The 27616-nt window shown below is 38.0% G+C and overlaps 1 protein-coding gene across 1 annotated transcript in view; it reads right to left on the reverse strand.

Moving 5' to 3' along the window:
- The window catches only part of agrn (agrin), a 434659-nt gene that overhangs the window by 165126 nt on the left and 241917 nt on the right, over positions 1–27616 (reverse strand). Inside the window, 1 exon segment of the mRNA XM_055166184.1 lies at positions 10855–11070. Within this exon segment, the coding sequence (XP_055022159.1) occupies positions 10855–11070 (216 nt within the window).

Here is a 27616-nt window from a genome sequence, read left to right on the forward strand (position 1 = left end):
TGCCCTATATAACCTACTGTAGGTTACTGTACTGGGGCAATACATATAAGACTAATACAAATCCAATCTTTACCTCGCAAAAAAATGCAATAAGAGTGATCACATTATCAACTTATAATGAAGCAAACAGTGTGTTATTTATAAACCTTCAAACTCTGAAAATGTACAATTTAGTTGACCTCTACACTTTGAAAATCATGTTCAAAGTAAGCAACAATCTCTTGTCAAAAACATTACAGCATACGTTCAAAATCCAAAATAGCCAATATGAGCTCAGAGGTACAGCCATGTTTATCAAAAAGAAAATCAGAACAAACATTATGAAATTGTGTATATCTGTTCAAGGGGTGGACCTCTGGAACAATTGTACAATTGTAAACCTCAAACTGCACAACTCTCTTCAATTTTATAAAGAAGTTTAAATGTTTAACTCTGGACAGATACATGAATTATGATACTTAGTTTGTGCAATAGTACTTTGTTGTACTGTTACTGATTTATTTGTTTCTGCTTGCTGTATTTATGAAGATGAACTGGTGTCAAGATGACGCTCTGACAAAGGAATAAAGGGTAAAGGCATAATAAGCTCAAGCTTCAGCCTACACCTTTTCGGTCTGTGACTGTCTGTGGAATAATGTCAGAATTTACCTGTGACCGAAATAAATTAATCAATCAAGTTCTAATTAGACAGCAAGAAGTGGACTTATTTTGACCTCAAGATCTGCTTGTACAATATATCTGTACTGTGGTACAATAATTTAGCTCAAATACATGGGGAAAATCGTGTATAAGAACTTTAAGGACCAAATTATCCCTTGCAGCCAACTTGATTCAGACTAGCCATGAAAAAGCAGTGAAGTGTTATGTTTTTCTTGCTTTCAAAGTTAAAAGAGCCCTAATCTTAAACTCCACATACTTACCAAAAAAACTACTTCAGTTGTAATTTTGCACAAGGCAATTTTGCACCTTTCTGTCCAGCATGTGTTTCTATATCTGCATGAGTGCTTAGAATAAACACTTTTAATAGCAATTTCCCTGCTGGTATAAAACACATATGCTCTTTTTAAAGTGGTGAAAATTACTTTGCATTGCGTTCACACCAGTAACAAAACAAGCCAATGCTTTATTAGGAGCCAGCTGAGACTTTTCCATTTCTTGGCCTGCTTCTTAAGACTGCACGAGTGTTCAATAAGACACCCTCACATCGTCCAAGAAACAAATGAGCCAGTGCAATCAGGTGTGAAGGCAGCATACAGTGGCCAAGCGTACAAAAATAGTGGAATGTTCCCAGATTTTAATGGCTGCTGAATAATAAGTGGGCGATTTAAACTAATACATAGAAAAATATATTTTTGTGAAAACATATCTCTACAGGACTCATTTTCACATCCGAATGTTTGCCAAAATAAGTCTGATCGATTGCATGCAGAAGTAGCTTTCAAACATTTCTTAATAGTGCACATTTGCAGTCTGGATAAAAGGTTGTAGATCGGAGTACCTTTATCCAATTTTGCCCAAAACATTTTCAGGCTTTATGCTGAAGCTCTGACAGCCAAGAAATCAACACTTTTGAGGTTGAATTTGTAGTAAAAGGGAAGTTTGCCTATGGGAGCTATCTAAGGCTGAGTCGCAGTGTGAAGAACCTGCCCCTGCTTTAACAAATGCTCAGTCAAAAACGCGTCCAGTAAAAAGGGGATAATCTAGCAGAGAAAACTTCTTTTGTCTGCTCTCCTGAGGACCAGATAACACTCGGAGAGTTGATTTGAATTGGACATGACGGCTTCTCAGAACGCTGGCCAATTCACTTACACCGCCATTCAAATGGAATGAGTCAAACCGGGCTGTGCACAAAAGCACCAATCCAGCCGCCCACAGTATTCTTCAAGTTAAAAGTGCTGTGATTCCCCGGGCTCCTGCTCTCTCCTGCTCTCCTCAGCAAGAAGCAGCCTGCAGCCTCCTCTGCCTCTCCTCACCGCTCCTCCATCACACCTGACATCTCCGTAATCTTTGCAGAATGACCTGTCCAGACCCCATGCGCCGCTTAAATTTAGTGGAAAAAGAATGAGTACATGCCACTTGACTTCAGCTGGCCTTTTCCACCCAGACACTATCTAGGTATTGCTCACCATGAATACTGTTGAATGCACATGTTTGGATGCAGAGGTCTAATTGCATGGAAAGATGCCATGTTTAATATTAGTGTTTACATTTTCATTCACACATGTTTGAGTAATCCTGCATTATCAGCAGACGTGGGGACTTGCAAGTGAGTCACTATTTAGGACTTGAGACTTGACATGATAAAACTGACAAAGACCTGGAACTCAACTTGAAATTGAAGGTCAGTGACTTGGGACATGACTCGGACTCAAGGCCTGTGACTGGAGAAAACTTGGGAAGCACTTTTAAATGTGAATTCTTTTTATTCTGACCGTAATGATTCAAACTAAGATCTTGTCAATAAATTAATTTCTACAACTCTTACATACTCTATAAATACTCATATATAAATATACCATGACTTTTTAAGTACAATTAAGTTTAAAATTCACACAAATTGCAAAAATCTAAGCTACATTTGGTATTTTGGTTTAAAGACTTGAAATGCCTTAAAGCTCAAAGCAGATGACTTGGACTTGACTTGGACTTATGGGCCAGTGACTTGAGACTCAACTTGGACTTGCCTGTATTTGACTTGGGACTTGACTCGGACTTGAGGTCAAAGACTTGAGACTTACTTGAGACTTGCAAAACAACGACTTGGTCCCATCTCCGATTATCAGTATGCCTACATCTCCAAAGGTCCACCTTGTGATGTCATGTAGTGGCAGTTTTCAAGTCAATAGCTATCTTTTATCGTTTGGTCAGTAGAGAAGGGCAATTCAAGGGCTGAAATGATCCATTGGCTTTATGGAGATTAAAAACACAGTGGAGCACTTGTATTACGTGTATTATCACCGGACATCACAAGGAGTGTTCTCAGTTTGATGAGGAAACAACATGTTAGCATAGATCAATCAAGCAAATAGCGTAATATAGGCCCTTTAATGTTTTCCTCATTGTCATTTGGTAACACGAAAACAATGTGATTGGTGAGCGAATATCGGTCGTACTTCTTGGCCATGTTCAGTTTATCCTCTTACCTAGGGCTTATCTATCCCTAAATCTCTGCCTCCAAGTCATGATCACTTTTACACAAATCAAGATGCGCAGACCTCTCATCCCTGTACCAGAGTCCTCAGTCAGTGCGCTGCCCATTGACTAGAGTCATTTGGCCATGCGTGGGAGCTTTTAGCAGGGCTGTAGCAATAAAAGCTAAGGTAAATAAACCGCCACACGACAGCTGGATAAGTAGTTGGCACATACTTGACGATAATTGCTCGTATTGAATTGACCACAGCGTACAAATGTAGCTGAAAATAAATAGCACACATGAAAAGAGGAGGTAAGAGGTGTGCAGCAAGGCAGAGCGGGACATCATTCAAATCCACAAAAAAATATGTTTCATGAAAGCAGAGCTGGTAAATATGAACATTATGTACAGTATTCTTGACTAAGAAGAGCAATGTAAGTACAACAACTACAAAAACTACTATTACTATTACAACTACAACAACAATAAGAACAACAACTACTACTACTACTAACTACTACTACAACAACTATTACTACAAACAACAACTACAACAATAACAACAACAACTACTACTACTAGAACAACTACACCAACTATTACTACTACAACTACAACAACAATAACAACAACAACTACAACAACAATAACAACAACAACAACTACTAATAGAACTACAACAACAACTATTACTACAACAACAATAACAACAGCTACTACTAGAAAAACTACAACAACAACTACTATTACTACTACGACTACTAAAACTACTACTATTGGTTGTGCGTGAAGTGTCTTGCCCAAGAGAACAACAAAAACAGCTGTGTGTAACATCTCTGAGCAATTGCTACTACAGGAATTACATCCTAAATATTGTGATGTGTGAGCTACTATGTCCAAATAATTTCCCTTGTGGATCAATGTTTGTCTAAGTCTAAAAACTAAATGATATTATATTCATGGATTTCAGAAAAATAATTCATTTTTTGATTTGAAAGTTTTCTGTGAACATTTCCTCATGCAAAGATATAATATTTTGAGTTTCTTAGTTGATATGACTATGCTCGTCATGCAGGACCGTGGCCAGAGCTTGAAACCCATGAATATATATTGTTGTAACTTTTGTGTAACTATGAAAGCCTGGGGTTTCGAAAATAGGAAGGATATAGAAATCCCCATGACACTTCAGGTAGATCTAACTCAAGGAGATAAAACTGAAGACTACACCACTAACAGGACTACTACTACTATTGCTGCTACTACTACTGCTACTACTGCTGTTACTATGGCTACTACTACTACTACTACTACTACTACTACTGCTGCTACTGCTACTACTGCTGTTACTATGGCTGCAGCTACTACTACTACTACTACTACTGCTGCTACTGCTACTGCTACTACTACTACTACTCCCACCACTACTACTACTACTACTACTGCTGCTGCTACTACTGCGGTTGCTGCTACTACTACAGCTACTACTCCTACTACTACTACTACTACTACTACTACTGCTGCTACTACTACTACTACTGCTGCTGCTACTACTACCACTGCTGTTGCTATTACTACTGCTACTGCTACTACTACTACTACTACTACTACTACTACTACTACTACTGCTACTACTCCTCCTACTAGTCTTACTACTACTATGATGGCTCAGGATATTCTTTGTCTGCTACTTTGTACTAATCCATGTATCTGTACTTGTAGGTCAATAACTTTAGCCTATGCGTTACTTTAAATAACACTGACTGTGTTCAAATGGATGCCCTGACCTGAACATTTATTAGCAGCAGGTCACCACCACTACTACAATTACAATAGTATATGTTCAAAGTGCAGCCAACAAAGGATTAGAAATACGGTTATGATTCTTCTTCACAGCTGCAATGCATTATGGGAAGTCTGCCAACGAGTATACAGCAATACTATCATTAGCAGCGTCATTATGAATATGTTGTACTTATTTATTGTGCGCGAGTGTCTGGGTTGCGGGAGTTGGCAGAGGTAATTGCAGGGCTGTTGATGGCCTTAGACCTCCCTACACTATTATTATTACACTTCTGTGCTTCGAGTCTCGGCCATACAAAGAGATACGGCTTTAAAGTACACTGATTGAAACATGAAACAAAAACTAATCTCCAAAGAATATCTAAGGTGAATGAATAATTTAATCAGGTAAAAAATATTGGGTAATCTTTCTTTTGATGCAGACAGTTTGAATCAGTTGCCTATTATTATTTTAAATGTTTGGCGAATATCTCCTTTGAAAGCTGTATATTAAAAAATAAAATACTTATCTGGCCAGAACCACACGCCGTGCATTTGGAGCCATGTCCTGTGTCCCTGATTTCAGGGGGTATGAGTGACAAACAGTAATTTTATTTTGTCATTTTGCAGCACTACAAAGCAAAACAAAACAAAACATAGACTACAACCTCATGGATCATGACCGAAAGGGTTTAGATTGAAGTAAAAAGTACTTATAATGCCTAACCCTTCTAAACAATGACTGAATTCCAAGAAAGAAATACAGAGTTTGAACAGCAAGTTTGTATTTACAATTTCACTTATGCAAAATTCATTCCGAAGTTCTATATCTTTCAAAACATAATGCTTTATCCTTTTTCAAAACCTTCTACAGTGTTAGACTTTTTAAAAATCATCACTCAGATTGTTCCATAAACTAACTCCTCGAACAGATACAATCTTTGTTTTTTGTTTTTGTTTGTTTTTGGTTCTTATCTTCTTTTTTTTTTTTTTTGATGCCACTTTTGTTTTCGTTTATGGTCGTACAAAATAATAACAACGATAAAGAAGGCACAAAATGTATCGTTTATGATCATATCAAAATAAAAGATAATGATAAATGTTAAAGAAAAGCATGTGTTTAGTTCATAGTCGTGGTTTACTTGTGAAGACAATATATATAGTCTTCTAGGGATTTCTGTAGGATTTGACATTTATATTGTTTTTTTGAAGTGCAAGTCTACTCCACACATGCTCAAGAGAATTGTTTTTTAAAATTCATTTGACCTCTCAGGTTATATTTGATTAATTTGTGCAAAACAGTTTTTGCATGTTATCTGGGAGCAGGCTGTGTTTCACTTTAAATAAGACTTGGCATGTTTTAAATTTTACCAGGTCCCAGAATTTCAGTATCTTTGATTGGCAAAAAAGTGCAATAAGCAAAGAGAGAGTCGCATGCTCCATTTGTGCCAAATAAAACATGGCTGCTTACACATAAAAAAAGGAGAAATAAACAATTGAAGCACCAAACTATGACTTATTCAGGAGAAGGAAGTTATATATTTTATTCTGAATGACACAAGAGGAGATGTTTTCCGCATTTGAGCGACAGGGACACATGCTGCAAATTAGCAGCTGTGGTTGGATCATCTAAAGTTTGGCAAGTGGTGGGGCAGACTGGGTGAAAAACATGACCCCTCCAAACACTTAAAATCACTCACAGAAAGACTTCATGCTTAGCCCAGGGACACAACAACAATATGTAATGGTAAACACTGGCTTTGAACCACCAATCTTTGGGTTTGTGGGCAAATGTTCTAACCGCTGAGCCACAGCTGTCCACGTCTGTTGCATCAGCCAATCAAAACAGCCCTCCCCTGCCTCAAACTTCTCGATTTTAGCTTCTATTTGGAGTGTATTCTGCATAAAACTGTGCCTATTATTTCAACACATATTCATTTATTCCTCATGTCTATTCCTCTCCTGTCCACTCTCAGCCACTCCATCCCCCTCCTCCCTCTTTGAACACTCACCGTGCTCATCATTAGTGCCAGGTACTGTAATCAGAGCCCTGGAATCAGCACTGGGCCCACACTGGCAGCTCAGACTCCACACTGACAACAATGTACTAGGGCTATTTACCCAAGCTACTGCAGTGTTGCAATGTTGGCAGGACCCCCCCTCACGAGCTGGAACGGCCCGGCTATTCTAAAGAGTGGCAACGAGAGCCATGCACCCGCCGCAGGGCCTGGGGGAGAAGCACACTTTTTGTTCGGCAGAGTGCAGGTGGCGCTTAAGCACTGGGAGAGCGGCCATATTGGAGAGACAATGGGTTGGACATAATGGGAACGTGTTTTATTATTGGAGGAATAAATGCAGAAAGAGAAGGGGTTGTTGTGTGAAGAAGGGGCCTAATATAAATCCATTTTCTTCACAATAATGGTTCAGTTTAGTGCCGCTAACGGGATATTGCCGATTTCAAGATTGGCTCGGGTTAGCTCCAATGAGAAAAGCCAAACCAAACAATATCAACTTAAGCCTCAATGCAGATTTGCTAATCAAATTTATTCAGGCAGTGTTAGAAATTGGGAGATTTTAATTTTCAAATTGCAGATGAGAATGTGCGGATCAGCCATTATGACACTAGAGATATAGGCTGAAAAAAACAGATCATGGCGCCTGGTGAAGATATAATAATACAATCGTGCTACAAGTTGATAGAATGTATTTGACAAAGGGAACAGTGATAACATAGAGTTCTAAAAGTACTGGGCAGTAGAATTATTTTTAATAGAATAAGACCAAAAGACAAATATCAGCCTAATAAGGGGTGAGCAAAACTGGGTAACTTAAATATGGATATATATTTTTTATCATGGCATTGGTAATAGTTGTACTATATTATGTAGGGGAGTGCAAAAATATTGAAATATTTATATATCGTATCGTTTAATGTGATGATACAGTATCAATATCATGGGCTGCTGTATCGGTAAATCACCATTGTTTTGGTACAGCGCTACAGTTTTTTTGCTTGTTTAGAGGAAGTAAACATTATTTGACATATTCACTGTTTTGAGGATTAAAATGTGTGTGTTTCATAGGAACTTTGCACAAGAAGTGGCTTTAAGACTTTTAGTATCACAGCCATGATTTAGCCTTTAATTTTTATTAAACCACATCGAATCAATTTGAAATATTATATTATATAATATTTTATCGTATGTAATGTATCGTATCATGGTCTGTGTATCGAGGTATGTATCGTATCGGCAACTTCTTAATGACACCCAGCCCTAATATTATGTCATTCTGTCTGAAATGTACTAAAATCTGCCTGTAAATATGCAAATGGATAGCAAATTTATTACAAAAGTGCTGAAATTTCCATCTATATCCTTTTTGCACTTGAATTATAAGATTGCACTTGTTGCATATAATATCCATATTGATGCTTTGTAGTGACATCACGCTGGGGGTGCTCTACTTGTATGCGTATGTTGGAATATCCATTATTTACCATGGTGAAACAATGCACAGATTAGCAAACCCAAGAGAAAATACAAAATCTATTTAAACAGCACATTTTCAGGAACCTTGTGATCAACACAAGTGTTCATGCTCTTGTTCAGGTGTTTGATTTTTTAATTTTTTTTTTAAGGTGAGTGTGAAGTACTTTTGGCTGATAGTTAGCTTGTGACTGTAATATTATTTGAGTGGGATTTGTTTAACAGCACAAATTACCTCACTTGTTTAAGTTCCCGCTAAGTCAGTTGTTTATTGTCAAATTGTGTTAAAATCAAGACTAAATTAAAGTCCAACAAAGCGTCAGACAGAGCTGTGCCTGTGTTATCATTACCCCCCACCCCCAAGGAATAGTGATGATATCAGCTGCCAGTATCAATACTCTGATACTTCACCAAGACAGCAGCTACAATAACATTATTTATGTATGTATATGTGTGTGTGTGTATATATATATATATATATATATATATATATATATATATATATATTGTATACACACACACACATATATACATATATATATATGCATAAATCTCATATGCATTCAAATACCAGCTTTAGCTTTGAACTTCTAATACTAGCTCAGAGTGAACATAGCCATAGAGCGCATTTACAACATTGGTCAATAATGTGATTTGCATACAATATAAAAGAACAAACTTCCACCCCGGCCTACTCTCTTTCCCGCACTTTCTGTAACACACCTCCACTGACTGCCCTTTCTACAGCTCTCTGATTGAAGCCTAATGGAAGCTGCCAGCTCGGGTCAGATTACTTTCTGAAATATTGTACATTCACTGATCCTATACTGACATTGATCTTTCTCTGGATCAAAGGCACCAATTTCACCTCTCACAGCGCTCAATACAGCTAATGGCAACAGTTCATATAACAGGCACTCACCCTGCTCCATGGACCACGACATGAATGGCCTCCATATATTTCCAAGATTTTATGGCAAAGCTCAGATAAACAAAGCATTTACTTAAGCTGCCAGGAAATGAGCTGTACACTTGTTCAACTTAAATGACAAGATAATAGTGAAATACCTGGGTCAAATGTGAGGTTGTATGACTATGTGCATTTTATATCCTATATCCACGCTTACAAGCTATTTTAATTAAACTGATCATCACTCTAAGCATCATGGGATTTTCCATAATGCAGGACAAAATCCGTTAAAAGTAGCTAGAGACACAACATTGGAAAATGTATTAGGTTTAAATAACTTTTTTTTTTCATTGTCCTTCTGTGGACTTATAATACAATCATTATTTTGAGGTCAATCAGAAAACCCAAAGACAACTGAAGCAGCCTGTACTTGTACATGTTCAGGTCATTTTATGAAATGGTCAGGGTTTTATAACACATGGATCTTTGTGCTAGACCTATTTATTATGTGAATAAATGCAAACCCTTGGAGGCACTTCAGCTGTGCAGTACAGTTCTGCCTAATAAAAGAGTTTATGAAGTTATAATAATAATAGTAATAGCAGTACTAGTTTCATTTTGAAGACTGCAGACAAAAGATAAATCTATACATGGCATTGTAACATTACGTAATCATGTATGTTGGAAGAAGTGAGAAGAAGTTTTAACAATTTATTTAATCCCACCCACTTATTTCAAATTCATTTACTCTATTTATTTGATGCGTCCTGCTGTGTATAAATAACAGACTTCTGCAGACAATAACTATTCAGTACTCTTATAAATGTATACTGTTGTAAATGAAAATAAATAAAATGTTTCCATTTCAGTGTAGACTATATTACTTGAAAATAAAGTTGAGTGGATTTCATCAAGGAAAATATATTTTCCTGGCAAAAATAGTTTTTGTTTTTGAAGACACTGCTCTACAGAGAGCACACGTCCTCTAGGATTTTACACTTACACTACTGTTTTTGCATGTGAATCTGTAATTCTTCTTAGTCAAGAGTTATCTGTCTCTTCTCTTACTAGTTATTGAGACATTTTGTCACTTCACATGATGGTTAGAAAGGTCTGTCTTGTTTGTCAGCCTCTCATCTTTGTAATAAAATGAAATCAGAAACACAATTACAAAGCCTTCGTACAGTACTTCGAAGGGTCTTTCACAAGGGACTTCCTGGCAACTTCTCACAGTCGCTTCTTTCTTCAAACCATTTCACACTAGATAATCATATATAGGACACTAATTCCAAACACTAGCTGCTAAAATGCTCTGCCCTCTAGCCCACGTGTATTAATGACTTTGCAGCCTTCATGTGATTTCGAAACACATCTTCATCACGTTGCCGACTACTTTGAAACAAGTGCATAAGAAGGTTGAGAGGTTCCCCATGCAGTACTGGAAATAGCAAATGTACTTGGAAGTGGCAGCTCTGGCAGGCTAACTGAATTCATTATGAGGTCTATTTAAAGGGTGTGAGAGTGGGTGAAAAGCAGAGACTTACAGCATGGCCCTTTACGGAGAACCTTGATGCGTCTCTGGTTGGTGCACTGGGCCTTCTCCAGCTCGCACTCATTGGTGTAGGTGGAGGAGTCGGAGCCACAGACAGGGGCCACCAGCAGGGGGCACTCCACTCTCTTGCACACACACTCGGCCTTGGATGGGTCAGTCGGGTTACGCTCGCAGACTGCACCGAAACCACACAGCATCCCTCTGCAGCCTGGAAAAGACAAGAAGAGCAGAAAAAGATGAGAAATCAAGTAGATGTAATGAAACCGCAAACAAGATGGCTGCCAACATGTAACAAGCTTGGAAGAGAATAGTGCTGTTACTCACTAGTCAATGTGATACATAATACATGGCTCATGGTATGATGAGATGATTTTGTACTACAATAATATTGCACATGCTATATAACACTATTTTAAGGACCATAGAATGAAACAAATTTTAAAAATCAATACTGTAAGCTGGACAAAAGTATTTCTGAGTGAAGACGTTTTTCCCTTCAGGCAGATATAAGGAAGTGCCCACCGGCAATTTGACTAAAACTGAAGTAGCCGCTTAGATAAGCTGTAAAACGTCTTCACCAGGACTGCTCAATTATGGAAAAAATCATTATCATGATTATTTTGGTCAATATTGAAATCACAATTACTCAAAGGATTATTTTTAGGTACACGATGTATTTATTCAGCATTTTCTCTCTCAAAAAAACTAACAAATTGAAAATAAATATAGGCTTAGAGCAGTTTTGTATCCAAAATAAACTATATATCCAGTTGTTCTACAATCTACAATATTTTAAAAAATATATATATATATACTGATTTATAGAAAAAATATGTAAAATAAACTTTGTTAAAATGTATCTTTTCAATTCGATTATATAAGTTTGGAGATCATTTGGCACACAAATCAAAATCGCAAAAAAATTCAATTATTTGCAGAGCCTTAGTCTTCACTCAAAAATACTTTTGTTCAGATGACAGAATTGATTTTTTTTTGCTACTGTTCCTACCTGGACAATTTACACAGACACTATTTTAAGAACCTAATAGAGTTTAACAATAGTATTTGTTGAACTACACCTGCACAAACCTAATAAATACACCACTTTTAAGAATCAAAACAGCAACTGTGACAAATATATTGAATAAACAAGTTCCTTTTCTATAAACAAGCAACAAAATTGTAGCAGTGTCAAAAAAATATTCAATAAAATTAACCAAAAATTACTCACAGTGATATTGAAATAGCAGCTAATAATATCAATACTCTTTTACCAAATTTAATATCACGAAATATCAATATTATAATATTCTAGCACACTCCAGGTAGAGAATAGCCCTTATATGGAAGGATGCAGTTGCAAATGATATATTTAATAATATTTCTTTTTGGGAAAGAATCCAAGAACATTCTTTCCCAAAAACTATCCAATTTCCTTCATTTATATTTCTTATTTCCTTAACTTCCTTCCTGGACTATGCAGAATATGTTGTCATTCCCACAGCATCAAGTATATTTCACTTTACTGTTAACACAAGCGATTATAAAAATCACTCTTTCATTGCTAAATCAGAGTTGCCAAAAAGTCATTCAGCGTTATTACAAAAATGATATTCAATTATTTAAAAAGCCTTAACAGAAAAAATGATTATTACATTTTTGCTGAACGTTGTCCACAGTGTGTCACTATAGCTCGTAATCACTTTTTCACTCTTGGTCGTGATCATCATGCGCTACAATTTCATCACTGCACAGGCCAGTAAACACCACATCTCACTGTATTAATTAAATGCATTTCTAATAGACCCAAGTGAGCTAATTATAGACTCCATTTAGTTCTGTTTTCTACTGCAGTGCGCTTGTCCTTAGTAAAGTTTTAATGACTGGATTTAGCCGCACTAAAAGTTCCCTTGAATCAGCACACACAGCTCAACACCACCAGTGCATTGGGGATTAGCAGTGATCCTACAGCGCTAAGAAAAACAGATGCCGCCAATTCATCCAAGGGAGAATTTGTCCAGCCAGGCAGTCACTCACTCCCCTCACCGCCTGCTGTGTCTATTGAGAAAATTTGCTTCAACTGGAGATAAAAAAAAAACTTCCAAAAATCAATGCCGACGACTGAGGACAGTTGGCTTTATCCCTAGAAGAGATACAAAACATCAATATGATCCACCGTCCAGGAAGAAAACACAACACAAGGTTAGCCAAACATCGTAAGCCGACGCGCGCTCCGCTCCTAAGACTCTGAGCCCGCGCTTCCCACTGCGTCCACGACTTTGATCAGGTGTGAAAAAGGAAACAGTAAACTTTGTGGGACATTGCTCAAACAGGCTGCCCGACCGCATTAGGGAGAATAGTGTGAACTGGTGTAGAACTGTGCTGCACTGGCCTGTCACAGTAGCAAATACGGAAATGCTGCGATGAAAAATAATAGTAATAGATTAAAGGTCCTACAGTACACAACATTTCTGAGTAATCCTTGTCTACATCTCCAAAGCTCAAAATGCTCTGTTCTACCTTGTGATGTCTTGAAGAGGTAGTTTTCAAGATAGCAGTTCCTTTTACCTTTAGTTCAGTACAGATTGGCAATTCCAGGGCTGAACTGATCCAAACGATTCTAGTGAAGGTGTATGGAGCTTAAAACACAGTGGAGGCCTTCCTGTATTACCACATGACATCAACCAGGTGGAGCAGAGTGTTTTCTGTTTGAGAGAAGAACTCAGCCTAAATATGCAGGGTTTGTGTCTTAAACATGTGTAAATTAAACAAAACACAACTCCAGGTATGTTTGTGACCAGGAAACAATATCTCAACAGTTCAGAAAATAGTGTAATACAAGCCCTTTAATTTATACATATTATAATGACTGATGATAATGATACTCTTTATCAAAATAAGGTGAAGGATTTATACATTCATAGAAATTTATACATACTAATAGAAGTTTGGGATCGAACATCTAAAAGTGCAAGTTATTGATAAAAATAAGCTGTTATTATGCTGTTTTTGGAGTAATTTATCACATTTAAGAGCCTCTAGTTACTGATTTTCTGCTTTCTTTTCCTTCCATCATCACATTCCATAATCTGAAAGCCACTAAACAATGAGCCATTGTGCTAACTGGTTATTAAAATGTTCCCCACTGGCAAATATTGAGTCCTGAAAACAATTTATTCTCATTCTTCATATATTGAATGAAAAGTCAATATAGTAATTATAGTAAAAGGCCTATCACAATGCTGACTCTGACAGCAGAAGCAAGCCTTCTGGCAGCCCAGTTTTAAGAGATGGCACACCTGATTGGAAATCTATGGGCCGGAGCACATGACGCTGGTGAAACAGTTCTCTGAAGCCGGGACATGCAGTCAGAGGATATACATGTTAGACACAGCTGCTCTTATCAGGGACTCCCAGGCCAGAGCTGGAGCAGCCACCATGTCCACTCAGACCAGTGAGCAGGTGGCATGTCCCACAGCTGGGGCAGTCACTGTGAACGGTGGACAGAGGAGACAGGCAGAGGGAGAGAGGGAGAGAGGGAGAGGGGGGAACTGGCATAAAAATGTGCAGCTTCAATGGAGTCCAAAGACACCCACCAATTATTTCATACTTTTTTTAAACCACAGTTTTAGAAAGTTTGGCCGTTTTAATTCAGTAATGTTTTATGCTCAGTTTTACATGTTTTTTTCCTCTTATTTGGAATCATCACCAGGGGGTCTCCAACCTGTAGCTTGGGAGCTACCAGTATCTCTCCAACTCTTTCCAAATAGCTCACCAAGGGATTTCTGAATCATACCTTGCCTATTTCCTCAACTTCCTTCCTGGACTATGTTGAATATGTTGAAGTACACTGTCATGTTGTCATTCCCACAGCATCAAGTATATTTCACTAACACAATATGAACCACTGTACACTGCAGATGTTTATAAGAATCATTCTCTCTCTTTCACTGCTAAATCAAACTGCCAAAAAGTCCTTTGGCAATATTACAAAAACAATATTCAATCATTTAAAAAGCCTTAACAGAGAAAATTATTATAACATTATGCTTTGTCCACAGTGTGTCACTATAGCTCGTAATCACTTTTTCACTCTTGGTCGTGATCATCATGCGCTACAATTTCACCACAGCACAGGCCAGTAAACACCACATCTCAATGTATTAATTAAACTCATTTAAGTTTTAATTCAGTAATGTTTTACACTTTGTTTTATGTGTTTTTTTTTCCCCCTTATTTGGGGTCATCACTGTAAACCAGGGGTCTCCAACCTGTACCAGAATCTCTCCAATCCTTTCAAAGTAGCTCGCCAAGGGATTTCTGATTTTTTCGTATTGAGTAATAACTACAATTTGATTACTTGAATGCCTTTTACCAATGTATATCATCATCTAATTTTGTGCACACAATAATAACTGGATAATGGTTTACATTTTATTTGCATCTAACTACACCGCATCTAAAGCTTGCCGTGGCTCTTATATTTACTCAGTTTCTTGCCTTGTATTTTTGTTTTGTAAAAGTAGCTCACTGGAGAAAAAAATTTTAGACACCCCTGCTGTAAACTATTAACATGGAGATATGGTAATTTGTGTATTTTGATTACTTCTTATTTTCTATTGCAATCAGTTCTCACAATAGCCCAGAGGCACAATGATGAGGAAGTGATTGGGCCTATTAAGTACAGTTTAAGGATTTGCCAAGGTATTCTGCAACAATTCAAGTCAATATCATGTGTAGTCACGTACAAGTTTTTTTTTTTTTTTTTTTTGCGTTGGCTGTGTTAGTATCAGTATCCAGCAAATGACAACTTTGTAACTCACATCGTGTAACATTTTCAAATAAAATGTAAATGTCCCCAACACATCTAGAACCCCCTGGCACGTCTGGCAAGCATACCCAATTTCATTTTCTTTTTTTCAGATTCTCTTTTCCATTCCTTTTGGTTCCATGCTTGCTCGTGCGCGGCATACACACCCCCTACACACTCTCCTCTGTGCGTGGAGTGACAGGCGATGAGGCTGTTTTTGACTTGCCCAGTGTTCCCTGTGGGAGCGCCCTGACAGTGATACCTGAGCCGCTCTGTGTTGTGGCAGGCTCACGCTCAAAGGAGGAGGGGGGTGTATGGAATGGAAGAGAGCGCATCTGTATTCTGTTCGGGAGGTGGTAGTAGTAGCGGGCTGTACGCACACATGCACAGATCCAAGGTGCGGTGACACAGGAGTGTGAAGGCCCGGTGCTGTGGAGGTGCATGGGATCGATAAGAGCCACATGTGTTCAGAGAGAGAAGAGGCAGGCAGGTGGGAGTATGAGAAAACTATAGGGGTGAGAATATGGTTCAGTGGCGCCTTGTGTACCAGAAATAGTTTGACAACATCGTGTGACCTGCGCACTATAACCTCTACCATGTGTTTTTGTGTGTTTGTGTAAGTCCCTACCCTTTTGTGGTGCCCATAGACGAAATACACTTTGTTGCATAACTATTTCAGAAAGATTTGATTCTATTTTGATTAAGGCTGCTCGATTATGGAAAAAATTATTATCACTCATCATTATTCTGGTCAATATTGAAATCACAATTATTAAAACGATTATTTTTTAGTTACACAATGCATTTATTCAGCATTTCTCTCTCAAAAAGAACATGCAAAACTTTTAAATTGAAAATATAGGCTACATGCTACATATGTTCCTTAGTACAGTAGAAGTTTTGCGATGTATAAAAATTAATAAAATATACTATGAAATAAGGCATAAAAACACAAATGTATCTAAAATAAACAATATATCCAGCTGTTCTACAATCTCTATATTTAAAAAATAAAATAAATATACTTATTTATATAAAAAAATCCCCAAATAAACTTTGTTAAGCTTTATCATTTCAACTTTGTTTGACACACAAATCAAAATTGTGATCAAAATTCAAATAATTGCACAGCCTTAATTTTGATTATTGTATTATTGTATTAACTCTGACTGTCTGCTTCATTGTCTCTTTTTGTTTGCTTCCTATTTTTATGCTTTTGTGATTGTTCTTTGTTTCACTATGCACTTTGTAAAGCTTGTTTTTAAAAGTGCTCTATAAATAAAGATGTATTATTATTATTAATATTATTCATGATTGGCTCTACTATATCAACATTACCATATTGTAATGTGGGTATTTGTTAAAAATGTCTCAGGTCAACAATTTTTAATAAAAACATAGAGAAATACAAGTTCGTATAAGTACAAAGTAAATGTTTTGCTGTGCCAATTTCTAAATATATATAGTCAAGGAAAGTTGTGATAGTTTATTATCTGTGTGTATTTGGAAATAAAACTATATGATACTGGGCTCAAGCCAATAAGATAGCAAATACCACATATTGTATTGCACTATATAAAGAAGAAACAACCATCTGTGAACCTTTAAATACTCAAATGAAGCCAGCTAATCTCATTGTAAATAACACTTAGAATCCATTACTAAAAATACTCGGATTGCCTGATTTCACCCTTTTCTTTTCTAAAAAGATTAAGTGACTTCAATAACTTAATATACTTGTGGTTCTTGTGGGTTATGTTAACAGAGCAATACTAAGCCACGATTATTCTTCAGGCATTAGTATAGTAGTATGTTACATAAAGTAATACTAATTATTCCATTAAAGGGCCCATATTGCGCTATTTTCTGATCTATGTTATAATGTTGTTTCATTATCAAAAACAGATCTGGAGTTGTGTTTTGTTTCATTCATGCATATTTAACACACAAACGCTGCATGCTTTCAAACTGGAAACACTCTGCTACACCCTGTGATGTCATGTGGTAATGCAGGAAGTGCTCCACTGTTTTTATACATGTTATACACCTTCACAAGAATCTCTACTGAACTGAAGGTAAAAAAGCTGTTACCTTGAAAACTACCCCTTCATGACATCACAAGGTGGAACAGAGCATTCTGAACTTTAGAGAAGTAGACATTACTTATTCAGAAGTTAGCGATACGATACAAACCTCGATACATAGGCCACAATACGATACATATCTCGATACAGTGAGCTTTCAATTCGATACAATACATTTCATATCAATTTGATACGGCTCATTAAAAACAAAGGCTAAATCATGGCTGTAATACTAAAAGTCTTTGTTAAACCACTTCTTGAGCAAAATTAATATGAAACACAAACATTTTAATCCACAAAACTGTGAAAATGTCAAATGTGTTGCATAAATGAGTTTCTTTCCTCTGAACAAGCAACAAAACTGTAGCGCTGTAACAAAATAATTTAGTAAAATACACCAAAGAATACTCTTGGTGATATATTGATACTGCAGCCCACAATATCAATACTGTATCATCACATTAAATGATACGATATATCAATATTTCAATATTTTTGCACAACCCTAGTAGACATACTAATAATAAAGGTCTACTCAAACTAATATTAAATGATTACTCTGGGTATGTTTCTGAGGAGGTAACAACATTCTAACATGGCTTAAAGCGCTCAAGAGTCAATTTTGTGTAATATAGGGATATAGGAATAAGTTTACTTATTCTGATTATTCTGACATACAAGATTTTATCAAGCAACACCACACGTAAATTAGCTCTGCAATTACAACCTAAAATGCACTAAAATGTCACACTCCTTGTGAATAAAACACACAGTTAGCATAAAAATTTGAATGTCAAAAGAAGTTAGATCTCTGGAGCAATGTTTTCCTTCTTGCCTGTAGCCATGCAAGCTGACAAAAGGCTGACACCGAGCTGCCTGCAGTCTCAAAGTCCAGGTATCAAGTGCAGCCCAGACCAGGCGCACAAACGGAATACTTGTGGAGTGATCCGTTCTTTCTTGGGAAAATCCACCAGCTCCCCGGGACACAGACATTTGACACTTCCGATTTTTAACAAGAAAGTGAGTTATCTACAGGGGCTGGAAATCCAAGTTCACTGACGGGGTACTAAGAAAAAAAAAGTCTTTGTCAACAGGTGATGTGGAGTTTGTCGGTCGTGAACTTGTGTGATTGGCAGTTTGTCTCTAGGAAGATTGAAGAAAACTGACAGCAGAGTGGATGAGGAGAGCATGTCCCACAGTTATGGTGTTACTTTACCTGCAACAAAGCCCTATAAGGTTTCAGCCGTGCAGGGCAAGGGTAGGTATTCTGCATAGTGTCGGGCTGTAGGGAGCAAAGAGTTCAGCAGGACTAATACTAATAGTTAAAGGTGCACCAGCTCACCTGATTGTCTCCATGGAGGTGGTATTACTTGGCCATGAATGTTACAGTATGCTTGGTGGTGTTACCATGGTGATAGTTTAGTTTAAAGGTCCTATATTATGCAAAATTAACACTTGTAGCTTTAAGCCATGTTAGAAAGGAGTTGTGTTTTGTCTCATTCACACAGTTGAGAAATTAGTAATCCAGTCAGTCTACATGTCTAAGCTCAAAATGCTCTGTTCCACCTTGTGATGTCATGAAGTGGGATTTTTCAAGTTAAAAGCTTTTTGTTTAGTAGAAACGGTCAATTCCAGAGCTGAAATTATCTGAATGATTCTAGTGAAGCTGTATGGAGTTTAATAGCACTTCCTGTATTACTGCATGACATCACAAGGTGGAACAGAGCCTTTTTCTGTTTATGAGAAGAACTAAATATGCAGGGTTTGTCTTTTAAACATGTGTGAATGAAACAAAACACAATTCAAGACATGTTTTTGGAAACATTACAACATAGTAGTGGCATGCATTGCCTTGAGTCTGACGATACAATACATATCATGATTCGTATGTCACGATTCAATATATCACGATATATCCCAATACTAAAACAATACCTGATATATTATCTAATAATACAGTCAACTAATGGCTCAACTACAGCTAAAGGTGCCAACTTTTGAAAAGAAGTGGGGCCCAATTATTTTGACTTTTTCAAATCAGACACTTATGCCCTAACATGTTTTTTTTTTTATAATATAAATATAAATATCCTTTTTTTTTTTTTAAATCAGGAGAACAGTGAATGTAACTAATGAATCATTGTGAAGAATATTATTTAAAAAAGTGATTCGGATCCATTTTGAATCGATTCGAGAATTGAATGAAGTATCACGATACATCACTGAATACATTTTTTCTTACACCCCTACGACATAGATCATAAAATAGTGCTATATGAGCTCTTTAATGCCATACAATTTGAGGAAGAGGTGGATACACAGGATTACTTAAACTATGTGGAATGTAGCACAACACAACTCCAGGTATGGTTTTGTTCATGGCACAAAGGAAGAGTTTTTTTTTAAAGATATAGATAAAGTGGACGACTAACTAAAACCATTCCACCAACACATATGTGATATAAATTAATCTTTCCTTTCCTCACTTGCAACAAACAAGACAAGATTTTCTACAGCCATTTTCCTGAACAAATACTCTAGCAAACTCCATCTCACACCACTCTCGGCTCAAATCTCAGCTCAGTAGCGGCCGTGAGAGCTGTATTCTTGTGTGTGCGCGTCCACGTAACAGTGTGTAAGGTAATCTTTGTCCGTCCCTGCAGCGTTAAAAGCTCCACTTTCATGCATTTATTTTCTCCTCCGCAGGCTGAGTTGGCAAATCCCATTGGGGGAGAAGACAGCATGTCCGACTGGAGCTTGTCACAGGTAACGCTAGGTTCTTGTTTGGATAGCTCAGGCATTAAACATGACATGAGCCCCGGGGAGCGGACAGTGCATTATGTCATAAGAAAGTGTGGGGGAGTTACACCGCACTGCCAAGAATACGCATCTGATGTCTAGGTCGAAAGCCAACTTGATTTTATACAGGTAGTCAGAGCTGTCTGTTGAATATGTCTCCTGTGATTTACAATAAAGTTATTCAAAAGTTAAAAAAAAAAAAAAAAAATGGAATGAGGAGCTGTCCTTTTTAACCTGGTGCTCCCTGCAGGGAATTCGTGGATTTTTTGTATTGTATTTTTATATTGTATTTTTGTATTGTTGAACAGTATTTATACACTGTTTAAGTCTGCCAGAATGGTTTCAAGGTGACTCAGACTTATAAAACGGATATCAATATGGGTGGAATAATAACAAATTTAGCATTTCCCTTTGAGGTATTGTGTTCTCTGCATTCTAACTATCATTCACTGGAGCTTGGGCAGCATATTTTGGTGGGTGTTTAGTGCTTTGCTCATTGATTTTACAGAAATCCACAATGCATTTCACTCCACTGTGGATTTTATTTACTTTCTTTTTTCCTTGTAAGCAGCCATATTTATTTTGATACATATTTGTGTGTCCCTGATTGGCTAATCCACCTGTCAATCGTGCACATCTGAACTCAGGGAGATGTCTGGTCATACTGGTGAACAGACTCACATGTTCAGTATTATATTGGCATTCCGTCAGGCATTTTGCTTACTCCCCACATCCGCACAGAAATTCCCTGCATAATCCGGACAACCTAGTATCTTCTTGCTGTACTTCTAGCTGTGTTCTTTATTAGATGAATGGGTTAGGAGCAGAGCCGGAAGGCAAAGCTCTCGATTTACCGCTCAATCTACTTTCCTATCCTCACCTACGGTCATGAGCTCTGAGTAATGAGCGAAAGGACAAGATCACTGATACAGGCGATCGAAATGAGTTTCCTCCACAGAGTGGCTGGCAGCTCCCTTAGAGATAGGGTGAGGAGCTCGGTCACATGGGAGGAGCTTGGAGTAGAGCCACTGCTCTTCCAGGTGCCTCCTGGACGCCTCCCTGGAGAGGTTTTCCGGGCACATCCTATTGGGAGGAGGCCCCGGGGAAGATCCAGGACACGCTGGAGGGACAATGTCTCTCGGCTGGCCTGGGAACACCTCAGGATCCTCCCGGAAGAGCTGGAGAAAGTGTGTGTGGAGAAGGAAGTCTGGGCCTCCCTGCTCAGACCGGCCCCGGATAAAGCGGAAGAAAAAGTATAGATGGATGGATGGATGGCTAGGATCAGGAATTGGGGTCTTAATTAAGTAGTTACTAAGCCTAATGCATTCTTTATAGTAGTATTTGTTCATTATGAAGTCTTTGTTCATGCTTTTATAAAGGTGCATTATGTAACATTTGTTAGGGGTCCGTCACCTGCTTGTTTCTGTGTATATGTCTTTGCTCTGCCTGGGATGTTCCACAGTATGACCTCACATTTAGTCAATTATGGGTGGTTTTATAGTTCAAAAATACTTAGAAAAACATGCATTCTGGTGGTGATTGCCTCTCAACAGATCTGACCTGTATCTTGATCTGGTTTGGTCTCAACAAAGATAGAAAAAAATGATTATTGATTGGTTGCCTTGTCACAGTCACCATTCTATAATAACTCTTGCCAGTCAAACCTACAGCATATAAATAGAAGTACTAGTATATGGTGAAGCACTGGCACAGCACCCACACTCTTACACAAAGCAGAATGCATATGCCACACTGTGTACTGTGTTTGCCTTCTCCGCTCCGATTCAGACAGACACTTTCAATATATGTGACCCTGTAGAAACAGCTCCTCTGCAATCGCCTCTACACCTCTGTGCACAAGCTCCCCCCAAAGCCATTGTTCGCAGCTGAGCGCTCTATCAGTTTCACTGTTGTGCTGCCTAGTTACATTTACCTCACACAAAGCCCAAAACCAGGAAAAAATGGACCAATGTGGCACGCGTAAAGGTAGTAAAAAACAATAAAGCTTGGCAAAAAACATCTCGACAGAAGTGGCTGCTTGCAGGAGTGAGACTAGTGTGGGTCCAGTGTATTGTGAATAATTTCATAGGTTTACCCACAATGCAAAAAGTCCTGGAAAAAAGCAGGGAAGGTGCACATTAATAATTGACAGTAGTGAACTTTACAGAGTGACGGAGATAAGAGAGAATTCAAGAGGAGAGTTAAGGCCATGGGTGGAGTACACATAAAATGTATTCCAAAGGTACTGTGTTATTTCAAAATATATCAGTTCAAGTAAAAGGATGAAGTCTAAATAATTACTTAAGGTAACGCTGAGTGTAAAACAGTGTTACTGTCAATTTCATCAGAAACAAAAATTTAACACAGTACTTGTCAAACCTTTCACACAAAGTACCACATAAGAAAATATTAGTCCTTCTGAGTACCAGCAGATCTAAATCAGGGCTATTCCAGGTCTAAACTAGCTCAAAACATGGTCTAAAATAGGAATACACATGGTATTTGTAAACAACACACTGGTCTGCCAAAAAGAACCTTTATTTGGATGTTTGGAAAAGGTATACACAGTAGTTATACTAGTTTTAAACCATTCTTGACCAAAATTGTTGATTAAATTGTCTATATATTCAACAACTATTTGATATCCAAAAGAATCTACATACTGCCTAAAGGAGATGGGTACCACTTTTGAGAAACTACATATTTACAGGTCCTACACTACCACACAGTATCTAAAGCCAGTAATAATTTTGTGTATAAGGTTGACAAAATTTGTACTCGAGTAAAAAAAGGAAAGAGCATGACAAACTACCCCCAACATGACTGCCACTCTGATCTATGACCTATTGACAGGATATGGACACAGTGGCTCCATAGAACGGATGAGACGTCACATCAAAGTAGAATGAGTTGAAATTCATACCGCTCTAGCACTCCCTGGGGGCTCCACTTCCACTTAGCTCTTAATAAAGACTGCCTTTATTTGGAAGTGACGCTAAGTAATACAGATGTGCTCCCCCAGCTCCTTTCCCAGTGAGAGTGAGAGGGCTTTAGCCTCTACATCAGCGCCGGTGATGGGGACTGGTCGCTATGGAAACAGCCGGTGATGCAATCGGCACAGAGTGCTTTGCCTCATGTGGTCTGGGAGCAGAAACTTGAAGTCATTTGCAGGTGGTTTGGAAAGAGTGCACATTTAGTTCACACACATGGTTGGTTTTATGAGGACCATGTGTATCGTCATAAAACATTTCAGATCTGTCTCCTAAAACAAAACAGAAGATATACTCAGGTTTCTACTATTCTATGTTTCAGAAGTGATAAACAAAATTGGTTCAAGTACTTCACTACACTATCAAGGTCAGTTTTCATAGTCCACAAATGCGATCACTCCTGTCTTAAAGTTAACTACGCAAGTTACTTCTGTCAACTTTTTATTGGCTTTATTCTGCCTCGCTCACTTTGGAACTTCTGGTTAAGTCTCATTAATTTCAATGAAGAATTTGAGAACAGTTTTGCTGTTAAAATTAGGAGTGTGCAAAAATATTGAAATATCGATATATAATTTAATGTGATGATAGAGTATCGATATCGTGCTGTATCAATATATCAAGTATTTTTTGGTCTATTTTACTAAATTATTTTGTTAGCGCTACAGTTTAGTTGTTTGTTTAGAGGAAGGAAACTCGCTTTTGCAACATATTTGACATTTTCACTGTTTCAATGATTAAACATGGGCATATTTCATATTCACTTTGCACAAGAAGTAGTTTGACAAAAACTTTTAGTTTCACAGCCATGATTTAGCCATTATTTTTACTGAACCACTTCGAACTGATTTGAAATATATTGTATCGAATGTATCCTGGCAACTTCTTAATGATATCCAGCCTTAGCTAAAATATGAAATAAAGTAGGTTGACATGCGTAAAATGTTCAACAAGTCAACAATGCACTTATCCTCTGATGACCATATCGATCTTTTTGGTCAAGATCAGCTGCCTCATGCAAAATAATACAACCTAAATCACTCTGCCAGCGCTCACAGAAACTTCTGAAACTCTCAAAAACCCTAGGTAAAATCTCTTAACAGTAGCTGGCACTGTATGCTTGTCTGCAGTGTGAAGTTAATTGCAGTCTTCCAGTAAACCTAACTTATTTATTGCCACCCATAAGCCTGGATACACTAAATGCACTCACATCCTTTTGAATTGATTTGATTTCTGAACAGGAAGTCAATGTGTGAATGTGCACAGTGGATTTCTTGACCAAGCCTTAGATGTAAGCTGATACGAAACGCACAATAAAATAAGTTTCTAGTTACATCTTGCTATAAGCCTCATATCTATCTACAGTAGGTAATGAAAGAACATTGCCTGAAAAGCTAATATACAGCTCTTGATATCAGGCGCTAGGTCTCCCATATTACATTGGCGGAGGTGCAAAAAGCGCTGTTTCGATTTCATCTTCATTTCTCTCGGCCCTGTACTTTGGGCTGAGAATCTAATTTGGAAGATCTAATTCTCTCCACATTCAAGGGTGGCCTGGAGGTGTATGGGAAGGGATGTGCGCCCAGTGGCAGATCGGTGGCCCATTGATTACCAGTTGCTCAAAGCGAGCCTCCACCACTCGTCAATATCATTATACAACAGAGTCCACAAGTCATGTCCGGTGCCACTGTTGATAAATCTGCAACCGAAATACGCTGCTACAGTCGCCAACAACGGTTAACCTGCAAAAAGAAAAAAGGCAGCTTGACAGGGGCCGCATTGATCTGTGGTTAGGGGCCCCTGGGAGCCCAATCCGGTTGATTATTGATTCTCTTGCAATCATAGAACGCACAGTATGGAATAAAGTAAGCGCCTGCTCGCGTAGGATCAGTCCCCTTTCAAGAACTGATGAGAAAGTAATTTTAATAAGCAGAAAACACAAAGTGGAACCAGACAAAGAAAAAATATATATAAATTATTCTATCAGAAAAAAGAATACGCTGAATAACCAATTTGTGGCTAAAATCTGTGTGTTTGGGAGGAAGATCATACACTCATGCAGTCTAATAGAGTTTGAGTGACACTTTCTGATCACATTTTAAGCACGAAATTGAAGACCGCAGCAGGAAATGATTGGGATTGAAGAGTTGTTTGCATACTGAAAATTCAGAATGAGAAAAGCAATGTACTACTATGACTACTTACTTAGTACTTAGGCTGACCATAGAGGAGCCTGTTGTCTTTCACTCCAGTCATTTCTGTTCTCCATACACCCTGTAAGCTCTTCTTTAGATGTGACACCAGCATCAGTTTTCAGCAGGTCAACTCCTACTACAACTAAACTACTACTATATATAGCAATTTTTTTTTTTTTATATCCCAGTCCAGAGTAACCCAGTGATTTAGGTAGTAATAGCGTTGTAGTCAAGACCGTACTAATCGAGACCAAGTCCTGTCCGAGACCACAGGGCCCCGAGATCAGGACAAGACCAAGACCTCTGAGGGTTGAGACCGAGACAAGACCGAGACTTTTAAAGGTCAAGACAGACAAGACCGTGACCACGGCTCAAATCTTTGTAATTTTCAACAATTATTTGTATTTTACTGTTGGCACATATATATCAATGTTTTTATAAATCTATCTCCATTTTATCACTAGTCTTGTGTCAGACCTCAAGACCGAGAAAAGACCGAGTCCAAGCACCTTCAAGACCGAGACAAGACCGAGTAGAAACGCAGCTGAGTCCGGGACGAGACCAAGGCCGGCCTCAAGTACTACAACACCAGGTATTAGTAGTGGTAGTAGTAGTAGATGCTGGAGTAAACTACAACTATGACTATTACTACAACTACCACAACAACTACTACTACAACTACTGGAACAACTACTACTACGGCTACAACTGCAACTGCTACAACTATTGATTAGATTAACCTAATTAGCAAAACAACAGCCCAGTCAATGCTTTTGGAGATCAAGTAAACCTCCGGGAAAGTAAGACTAGGGGCTAGAGGTTCAATGTACTGATTAACTTTGACTTGATTTAGTGTGAGAAATGCTCACTGGTACATTGACATACTGTCCATTGTACCTATGGGTAATCTATACATTGGCCAAAAAATGCCCAATATTGCCACCAGTGGGGCCATGCTCGTTGTAGTCATTGCATTTCTACTCTTGACCTTATGTAACAAAACAATCAAATGACAAATTGGCAGTACAACACATTTAGATTTTGCAGATTTTTGCTGTCTATTCTGTCATTTTGTCATTTACATAACTCTGCTTTCATGGTAAACATTTACATAGCCTAAAAAGATTGAGTTAAAATCGGAAGGAATTTGTTTACAAGAGACTAAACAAGACCATATTGAGAACACAGTTGTATATATGATCCAAAGATTGTATATGTAAATGAACATAGTTAACCCTCTAGTCTGCGTTCCAAATAGGAAGTGAGCATGGGGGGCTTCTGGCTCCATCAACTCTGGCTCCATTTGAATTTATATTGAAAAACTGTCACCCCTCTCTCTGTAACTGCTGCAGTGAGCCTCGCCATTTTGGTCTTAAAATGTTCATATTAACCCGCTCTACATGATCCTGTTGTTTTTATTCCACTATTTTGTCCACTAATATGGAACTCGGCTCCAAATTTGCTCCCATTACTGGTAGCCTCATGAGCTTCATTTGACCGGAGCCGAACGCTACTGGTCACATCACACTCGCTTAGGCCCCCTTCTTCATACAGTTATGAGCTTTGAATCAAAAATAAATCTCAAGCACTCACACTTTATTCTAGACTTGCATTAACATGAAAAAGTGTCACATTTGAGTGAAGCCAATTTATTTTCAAAAAGTTATTCCAGCGTGTGTATTCAAATCAATAGGTCATGAGTGTGCAGAATGGAGCGGATTCTTGTTAGTGTCTAATCAAACGCCATTGTGATGCTGTATCTCCCGGATGACTTTGTTGCTCCGTCACCTCAACGCACAGCAGTCTCTTGATGCTATTTCCAGTCTTTCCCAGGTTAGGGCCACTTATTTAATTTTAATGAAGTCCCAGCGGCATATAG

Source organism: Boleophthalmus pectinirostris, unplaced genomic scaffold, assembly GCF_026225935.1.
Source record: "Boleophthalmus pectinirostris isolate CB_2022bp ecotype Guang Dong unplaced genomic scaffold, ASM2622593v1 HiC_scaffold_8, whole genome shotgun sequence".
Lineage (NCBI taxonomy): Eukaryota > Metazoa > Chordata > Actinopteri > Gobiiformes > Gobiidae > Boleophthalmus > Boleophthalmus pectinirostris.